The sequence below is a fragment of the Sebastes fasciatus genome, chromosome 8 (assembly GCF_043250625.1).
Source record: "Sebastes fasciatus isolate fSebFas1 chromosome 8, fSebFas1.pri, whole genome shotgun sequence".
NCBI classification, from domain to species: domain Eukaryota; kingdom Metazoa; phylum Chordata; class Actinopteri; order Perciformes; family Sebastidae; genus Sebastes; species Sebastes fasciatus.
Window position 1 is genome coordinate 26,492,388 of NC_133802.1, and position 9,760 is coordinate 26,502,147.

The 9,760-nt window shown below is 40.2% G+C and overlaps 1 protein-coding gene across 4 annotated transcripts in view; it reads right to left on the reverse strand.

Moving 5' to 3' along the window:
• Positions 1–972, reverse strand: part of bsna (bassoon presynaptic cytomatrix protein a) — a 186,114-nt gene extending 185,142 nt beyond the window's left edge. For 3 of the 4 annotated variants that reach the window (XM_074644678.1, XM_074644681.1, XM_074644679.1), the window contains exon 1: positions 447–971. In XM_074644678.1, the coding sequence (XP_074500779.1) occupies positions 447–649 (203 nt within the window). In that variant the 5' untranslated portion in view covers positions 650–971. Of the gene's footprint in view, positions 1–446 lie in introns of all 4 variants that reach the window. The other variant, XM_074644677.1, reaches the window with a different exon arrangement.
• Positions 973–9,760: the final 8,788 nt, after the last annotated feature.

Consider the following 9,760-nt stretch of genomic DNA (forward strand, 5'->3'; position numbering starts at 1 on the left):
AAACCATCTGTAACACCCTTTTAAAGTCATATCTCTAAAAATCTGAACCACATGACACCAGCAGAATAAAATCACAATCTGACACCAAAAAGATGCTTCCAGGTGATGATGAACAGTAACATGATGGAGCACAGGAGCACCAGGGTTGTAAAGCCAACCTTATAACATGCAATGCCAAACCATGTTTTTTGGGGGAAACAGGTTAAACTGAGCCGGTGCAGCTGGTTTCAGCACCTTGGACAGCTCCAGAGATCTCCTCTGCTGTTAACAACACACCATCAGATGCTCTATTTCCTCCTTAGAATCATGCATGAGAGAGGGAAACCATATATTACCCCCTTATAATGTCATATCTCTAAAAATCTGTCCATCAATCCGTGTTTTGGGGGATGTAGTAAAACCCAGTAAGCCTTTTCCTGAAACATCCACTATCGAGCTGCTCCTACCTCGTCATCCCCATCCCGATCCCGGTCCCGGGGCCTCCGATCATCCCTCCCCCGGCAGCGGTTCCGTTGAGCGGCTTCATGTGCTGTCCAGCCCCCGGTGGTCCTCCTGGTCCTCCAGCGGGCATCGCCGAGCCCATCATCCCGGCGGTTCCTCCCGGCTCCCCGGGCTGCCCGCCGCCCTCCATGCTCGCTTCGTTCCCCATCTCGGCTCAGGAGAGACGGGAGGGAGCTGGAGAGAAAGGTAGTAGGAGGTCAAAACGGTGGTGTCGCTTCTATATCTCTATGTTTTTTTATTATATATCTATATATATAATCGGTGAATGGATGAAAAGGGGGGAGCGAAAAACTGAGAGAGCGAACTCAGCGTTGCTCCTCCATCACCGCCATCATCATCATCATCATCATCCTCAGCTTCAGGACCAGGCTGCCTCCTCCTGACGCGATGGCGGGAGCGCGCAGCGCGGCCACGCGCACTGCGAGGAGGATGGGAAATAAAGGCGCGCATTCATGAGGCGAGAGAAAACCGAGATTAGATTAGATTACATCAAAGGTCAGCAACCTTTACTATCAAAAGAGCCATTTTTGGCCAAAAAATAAATAAAAAAGTCTGTCTGGAGCCGCAAAACATTTGAGCAATGTGATGAAGGTAACACAGTTTATAGTCTAAGTATATAGTATATATGTCTAATGCAGTGAGGGCCAAAGTGCAAATGTACTACGGAGTATTAGGGCCACACTTAGGGAAAAAACATCTGAGATTTACAGAATAAAGTCATAATATTACAAGAAAAAAGTCGTAATATTACAAGAATAAAGTCATAACTTTACGAGAATAAAGGCAGAAGTTTATGAGAAAAAAAGAAAATAACAAAAAATTACTACTTTATAATATTATGATTTTATTCTCTAAATCTCAGATTTATCTTTTTTCCTCAATGTGGCTCCAATACTCCGTCGTACCATAGGCCTACAACAATGATAAATTAAAATTAAAATGCAAACTAAAACTAAATTAATTTCCCCTAATTGTTTTTAAAAATCCACAGGGAGCCACTGGAGAGAGGTTAAAGAGCCGCAGGTTGCAGACCCCTGGATTAGATCAAAGTTAAATGAGCCCCCGTGGGCGAAATTGGGGTCGCAGCAGCAGCAAAGATTAGGATATACAACGAGACGCTGACCTCTGGCTGGAGATCATCATAAGGAAAATAAACCCAAATAGAAAGATAATTCAATTATATTTCTGTATTGTATCCCTCAATATTGCCTCCCTCTCTGTTCATAACTTCTTCTTTTTTTACTGTAATGTTCTCTACATTCAGATTTATGCTGTCATATAAAATGGGTAAACTGATTTTAGGCTCCTAATCCCTGAATGAAGCAATAAAGTTCAACTAAATAACCAATCAGCCATGAGACAAACAGATGGTAAGAAATAAATAACAATACATTATGTGTACTTCAACATGCATGATGTGAAAATGTGCATGTTTGTGTGTTGATTTGCCAGAAATGGGGAAAGGAGCATCACTATCCATCACCAGCATGAAGGTCTGCATTTCACCATCCTCATGATCTAATTATTAGATTTTACAAACAGCTATTTGAAGAAGAGCAGAATTGCGCAACCACAGACGCGGGGACGTGCTTTTTGGTGAAGGAAGAAGAGGGAGGGATCTACAGTAGAGGCGACGTGCGCGTTCACGTCTCACTTTCTCACGTGAAGAAGGGCATGAGGAGTGACGTGAACGCGCACGAGGCGTCGGGATCGACTGCACCGGAGCATCACGTGTCCAAAAACACTCCGTGGTGTTACACACCCGCTGGTACTCTCACTATTTACCCACAATGAGTTCCTCCTGGTGGTGCACAAACCTTTATGCTGATTGTTGGATTTGATATATATTGGAGGTTGACTACATCTGGACAGGCTACTGTAGAGGCCTTGTGTGTATTATAGAAGTTATAGGAGATGAAAAAGAAATGATGTTCTGACAGAACTAACACATTGGATGAAAAGCTATTTAAATATTTTTTTTAAAAACTAAAAGCATATTTGAGTGTGATATATCAAAGTTTTAGTGAGCAATATTATTTCACATCATATTGCATATTTAATTTAGGTCAAGTATGTCAAATCTCCAGTAGAGAGACAAGAATGTTATATTTTTAGACCCATTTGTTTGTTATTAAGCAGGATATGTCAAAATGTGCTGCAACATTTAAAGGTCCCATATTGTAAGAAGTGAGATTTTCATGTCTTTTATATCTTAAAGGAGGTTTAAGTGCTATATAAATTCAGTTAAAGTATCAAAACGCTCAATCCATGGAGATATACACACAGCCCGTATCCAGAAACGCTGGATAAAAAAAAGGATTTCCGTCCATTTGTGATGTCACAAATCTACAATATGTAGACCATTACTCAGTTTTAAATGTACACAAACTAAATGTGTCCCAGTTTATTTACTGTTGCAGTGTATGTGAATGATATCAGCTGACATAAGTAAACATGAACCCAAACTGTTGCCTAGCAATGCAATTCCGTTGCATTCTGTTGCAATTCTGTTGAAATGCACTAAAACGGAGCGTTTCAGACAGAGGGTAAATACAGGCATATTCAGGCAGACAGGATGAGGAAAATAAAGTTGTTTTTTTTACATTTAAGTATGTAAACATGTTATAGTAGAAACATAAAATACAAGTATGAACCTGAAAATGAGCATGATATTTGACCTTTAAATTAAATTTGGTTAATTTAGGCCAAGAGGAGCCAAGAAACAAGTGATTATTGTTTGCTGCAGCCTGCAGGTGGTGCAGGTGCAGATATAAGATTTGTTTTTAAACTATTTTTAATATTATGATATGGCATTTTTGACAATTTTTTCCATTTTCTTATAAACCACTGTACTCATCTAATGGAAAAACATGGCATTTGGATGTTTTGTGATTGTCTGCCACAGCCCCGGGGCCCTATAGACCCTAAGGGGCTCCAGTGGGCCCAGATTCATTGTGTGTCTGTTGGTTTGCCGTCACTTGATTAATTGAACAATTTGTTTGGGAATAAACATAATTAAAGCTCCAAATCAGCTGATCGAGGCCTTAAGGCAGTATTATATCGTGTCTTGGTCCCAGCATTTAGTTGTAATGTTTCCTGTTTTATCTTGATAAGTTCACTCCTCATGTGTCATGTTTGGGTTTCTTGTTTTTGTGTGTTTTTCCCGCTTCCTTGATTATTCTCACTTGCCCTCAATTATTCACCTGCCCCTGATTTTGTTATTAGTCTATACCCTGTTTATATGCTCCCTTGTTTTCCCTGTTTCCCTGCCAGATTGCATTTGGGGAGGTTTCTTCATTTGCACTGTCCAAGAGCAGCTGAAATAATTTCTTTTCAGTTCTCCAAATTCAAACACTCACCTTGGTCTTATTTCATTTGACTTATAGTATCATTATCATTAAATAGAGCAGCAGCAACAACCACAACAGCAACGAGGACAAAACGGCATTAACACCAACAGTAGCAAATATTTAACAGTTAAAGAGAAAGAGAAAGTTTGAGAAAAACAAAGTGAGAAAAGGGCATTAAATCCCTTCTCATACAACAATAACAACAAAGTCGGTCAGATAGCAGCCTCCAGCCAGCGTCTCACCCCCTCCTCCGCTGGGAAAAGGTCCACTCTCTGTTCCAATGCCAAGTGTCTCCCTCTGAGGCCAGACTTTATAGAGATGAATAAACCCTGCCAGAGAAGTTCAGCGCTGCGTGTATATACTGTGCAGCGTTTTTCTCAGCGTAGAGCAAAGAGACAAAGTGGTGCTGCTGCAGCAGCTACACAAGATAGAGAGAAAAACCATTCTTCTATAAGCTTCTTTCAGCTTTCACATTTCACAAATAATGCTATTAGTTTTCATTTTCAGAAACTTTTTCCTCTTTTGGTGACACTTTTTGTTCAGTCCAGCTAACGGGGGCTAAAAACAGGAATGGCCTTTTTTCAAGCTCATACACCATAGCTATACCTACGAAAAGTAATGCACAGTAATTTGTATATATCCCACAAAATCAATTAATATGTAATCCACGTAATCGTGAATCAGGAAGTATAAAAAGCAACAAACGCTGCATAGGGAGGAGGTCGGGGTGAATAGGTGGGTCAAAAAGACACCAGACTTTCATGCAGGAGACCGCTGTTCGTGTCCCGTGTGAACCCAGAAGTCAACGGTGATCTTTATTTGTCACGTAACTTGTAAACAGAGAGCAGAAAATTGACAAAAACATAATTCTGAAGACCTTGAAGAGACAGAACAAAGCTTTCCTCTGAGAAATTACAGAGTTAAAGTGAGAACTGAGGCCCTTAAATGTAACAATGCTGAATTAATTCGAAGCAATGAAAAACGGAAAGCAAGCGCTCCACAGGGAACAGCCCAGCTAAGTGACAAACAGTCAGATATTGGCTTTGCACCAGCATAGAGAGCATAAAGTCATTCTCCGTAACTCTAAGAGCTATTGAGAAATGCTTGTTAGATCATACCTGTTGGTTAATAATGCCAATGCTGTCTAACATTAACACTTCAGTGAATATACAACAACAAGGTGAAAAAGCGTTAATGTGAATGTAGTATAAGTGCTCCACTATCTTTGCTATGTGTGTGAGAGAGTTGTTAAATGTTACACATAAATCACAAAACCAGTCATGCAGATAGATTTGGCAGGGCCTAGTGTTGGAGTTTAAAGTCCAATGCCATTTTTCATTCTCAGTCTGTTGCTGTTTGACAGAGAGATCATGGACAGCATGGATTTTCATTCTCGTCCTTTGGGAACAAGATACTGTGAAGACAATTTAAGAACAAAAGGTCAACTTACTATCGCTTCAGATCTTTCACCCGCATGACTTTTAAACTTGCATTTAAAAGAGAAATTTGTCACTTTTATGTGGATGTCCAATCAGTGCTGATGGTAAATGTAGACAATTGAAGCAGTGAATTCCTTAGTGTGTGATATATTGATCTATATGTATAGTTCTCCTGTTGAAAAATCGGCAACAATTAGGAATATCTAGCACCTACTTGTAGTGGCCCGATATCTATATCTTCTCATAACATATAAACCTACGTCTGTGCCGAATGTGTTGCTTTTATCGCACAATTGATATGAATATTTCAGCTTAGCTGCCCCACTAAGGCCAATATCTGACCACAGTATAAGCAAAAGACACTTAGAAATTGGCCTTGGGAGGCAATAAAATAACCACCAACATCTGTCATTTCTACAGTACCAGACTCCAAGCGGCAGGACTCTTTTCAATCTGCTATCATGAGGTAACTGATGAATTGTGGAATCCAGTTTCTCATCCAGTGATCGGGAAACCAGCAACACCAGAATCGATCTCTTTGACAGACTGACTCATTGACGCGACTGTTGGGGGGGGTGGGGGCGAATACTTAAGGAGATTAAAATGAGCAACGTGCCAGCACTCCACTTCACTCCAAGCAACAGGCCAGGGCAGGGACACCCTATTGGTCAGCTGTGAATGGTTGATTGAATGATTGATTGGCGGGGTGGACCTCAATCAGCACTTTCACTGCCCGAGTCCAGAGGTAGCAACAGAGGAGACTGTTGTTGTCTGCCCTATCCTCTGGCTTCCCCTCTTCTCCTGAAACAAATCAGGAAAGAGGCACTAATAGTGTTTTTTGCTCCTCTCATTGACTATTTAAAGGATCACACCAACGTTTTGGCTCTTTTCTACTCTTTTCTTTACTGATGGTGTCCTCCAATGACGCCATCAGTAAATTTAAACTGCTTTAAAGGACCAGTGTGTAACATTTCGGGGGATCTATTAGCAGAAATGAAATATAATATTCATAACTATGTTTTCCTTAGTGTATAATCACCTGAAACTAAGAATCATTGTGTTTTTGTTAGCTTAGAATGAGCCCTTCATTTCTACAAAGGGAGCGGGTCCTCTTCATGGAGTCCGCCATAGTGCTCCGCCATGTTTCTACAGTAGCCCAGAACGGACAAACCAAACACTGGCTCTAGAGAGAGCCTTTAGTGTTTTATATGTTACCTGAAGGCCACCGTAGCTCTCCTACACGCTTATAAAACTGCGGTAACGTGAGCCGCAGAGTGCAAAACTGCCGTCTGACTTACGGTGCTCCTATAAAGTAGTGTTATTATGGTCAGGATGGCCTCTGTGCAAGGCGAACGGCGTTACCACGGTTTAGCACTCTTGGAAAGGGAGGAGTGAGCGAAGGGTTAATCAGTTGGTTGCACTCTGCAACCACACCACTAGAGGCCGCCAAATCCTACACACTGTATCTTTAAGGTTAGCCTCGCAACAGCCAATGTTAGGCTGAAAACAAGACGAAGATGGCGAGCTACAAAACAAAGATAATTGTTGTGTAGAGTTATAAGTTAATTGAAATAACAGATGAAAGCTGTCATTGATACATTTTTTTGTCAATGCAGTCAATTTCTTTCTTCTGTATGTGGAATTAATTAAACTATAATTAAACCATATACACACAAGAACAATATACAGCAGCAGATCAGTAACTTGAGTCCTATCTTTTTGTGTCAAATTAAAGGTTACAAGCAGGTTTTTTATTCCAAAAGTTCATGCAAAATAACAGTCCATGTTTCATGCATTTGAAGATATGTTCCTCAGAAACCACCTTATGATCCCGTTGAAGAACGAACACATTACCGGGGATGTTGCAGGATTGCTGGAACGAGTGTCACCAGCTGGATGCGTGGATTAAATGGTGGTTTACCTTTCACACAACACACGCTGGGTTTTAAAATTAAGCTATAAAGAGAGTCTGGGTTTTGATTTGTTTGTACTGCAGAGTGCCTCGGAGCAAGTTGGAATGAGTTGAAGGGAAAAAAAACAGAATAATAAACGGCTTGTGGTTGTTTTTCTTCTTTCCTTCCTCGTCTATGGAGAAACTGAACAAAGCTTTTATTCCAAATCACAATCATTTAGGAGGGGGGGGAAGAAATATGTGCGTTGGTAAATGTTTCCAGAACCACAGGTGATTTCTCATCCATGTGACTGCTTCATAAATATAGAGAGCATAATGTAATTATTTACTGCTATAATAAATAATAATACACTACAGGAAGCATAAGGAAAAGCTGCTCTCGCTTTTTTAATTTATTCTCTTTCTTCTTAGTTGCTTTTTGCCCCGTGGAAGTCGTGACAGAACAACCCTTTCAACTCATCTGAATGTGAACATGAATTGAATAATTCATTTAACTTAAAGCGAGTTTATATTTGTGATCCCCATAGAATTTATAGCCTGATATCCAAAAGGCTCGAGTGCAACAGTCATCGACCTTCATTCTTCTCAAACTCTTCCTCACAAAAGACCACCTTTTTTACCCTCTGAATGCAGAGTTAATTACTGTAATGTGTGTGACGGGAAAGATTCGGTCCTTGTCAGCATTCTGTTTGGGCAGCATCCCAGCCTATCCTGCAGCGCTGTAACCAGCTTTGCAATTGTAGCACTGCCAGAAATGAAAAGCTATAAACTGGTTACCTGTTCGCTTCCAAGTCACAGGGCTTTTTGTGCTTTTGTGAAGCATTTTGGTTCTAAATGCAAGATATTTTGGGCACAAAGTGAAAGAAAATGACAGGAAAGGATACTTAATTATTCTAGGTAATTGAAGTCACTCTAACAAGATGGTAGGATGTATTTTTTTCTTATATTTATCTTCCAAAGTTGATGGCAAGTGAACACATTTGTTCCTTCTACCTTGGACAGCTCTCCAGGAAACTGAAGAGTCTGAAGTTTAATATAAATGTAATATCTGTGCCAGAATCTCTAAAGAGGTCTGCTCTCCAAAAAGCATCCCACAGTTTACTAAAAGAGGCAATAAATTAGTGTTGGCAGGCAGACGTTTCCTTCCAGGGTGAGCTAAAAAAAAAGGGAAATAAAATGACACCGACTAATTTAAATTTGGGTCACTATTACTGAAGCATTAATATTTGTTTAGGCCAGTAAAGGGGGCAAAAGGAGTTGACAGACAGAGTCCTGACATGTTAACCTCTTCAACTCCTTGAGGGTGCCGGCTGACTTTACTGTCTGTCAGTGGCCGTTTTAGAGTTAGACTGAAGGTACTGCTATCATATAAAACTAGAAAACCTAAGGAATCCATCGGTACCAACCATGTCAGGCTACCAACGAGTCTCCCCTTTACAGACATGCTCACTTTATGATAATCACATGCAGTTTTTTGAATGCAGTATAAATGTGTTATTTTCGCCTATTCTAAAAAATAATGGATTTGAATATTTCTGCATACTGGGGTCCCTAAACAGTCTTGGAATTGCATATATTGGGTATCACTGTAAAGCTGAGACTCTCATGGATCCAATGAGCCTCATTGTATTCATGTTTGATGATGTTAGTCCCCATAGTAGCCATTTCATTGTACTATAGTGAGACCGATTTTTGAAATTTTACCTCACTGTATAAAATGACCTGTGGTGACCTCTAGGATAATCACAGCCTCATGAAACTTTACAACCACAAACTAGAGACCTAGAGCATTCAGAGGATGGATGGCTTTCCTGATAGATTGACAATAAGGGGGTTTCCAGAACAGAAGTAATTTCTATTCAATCACAGAAAAATGCAATTCTTGCAATAATCTCCAAATGTCAAATGTTTTTGAAACCAAATCACAGCATGGCTTTTTCTATGGTATTCCTCAAGGTCTTGGTGTCTTAATGTGGTATTTTCGACAGAAGTTTGATCATTTTTATCAATTCTCCAGTGGTAAAAATGGTTAAATTCAGCACCAAATCTGAGTAATAAATGGTATCAACACAAAAGTTGCTGCAACAATTTATGAGACATAATAGAGCATGGGAATGACCATCATATACTTCTATCATAATGTTCTAAACCCGTATACACTTTCACAACTTATTTGAATTAATTAATAAATAAATACATTAATTTATATTTCAGATTTATGACTAGAACTAGAACAACAACAACAAGAGGCAACATGTTGGCAGACTCTCCTCAGTGCAGCATGTCATGTGCTTCAGATCTACAGGCTGCCGTTGTGTATACAGGTAGGCAAGAACCTGCCAAGCCGGGTCACTAGTCCTGTCCCATTATAACGGGGAGAGATGTTTAGTGGAACAGATGGCCGACAGTGAACGAATGAAGCTTGCCAATAAAGGAAAAGAAGTGGAAGCAGTAGAGCAAAAAAACTGAAGACAAAGGGGTTGGAAAACAAAGGGAAACCATGTAATCTGATTACACAGGGAGAACACAGGTACCTCAGCAGCAACACCCACCTGCAG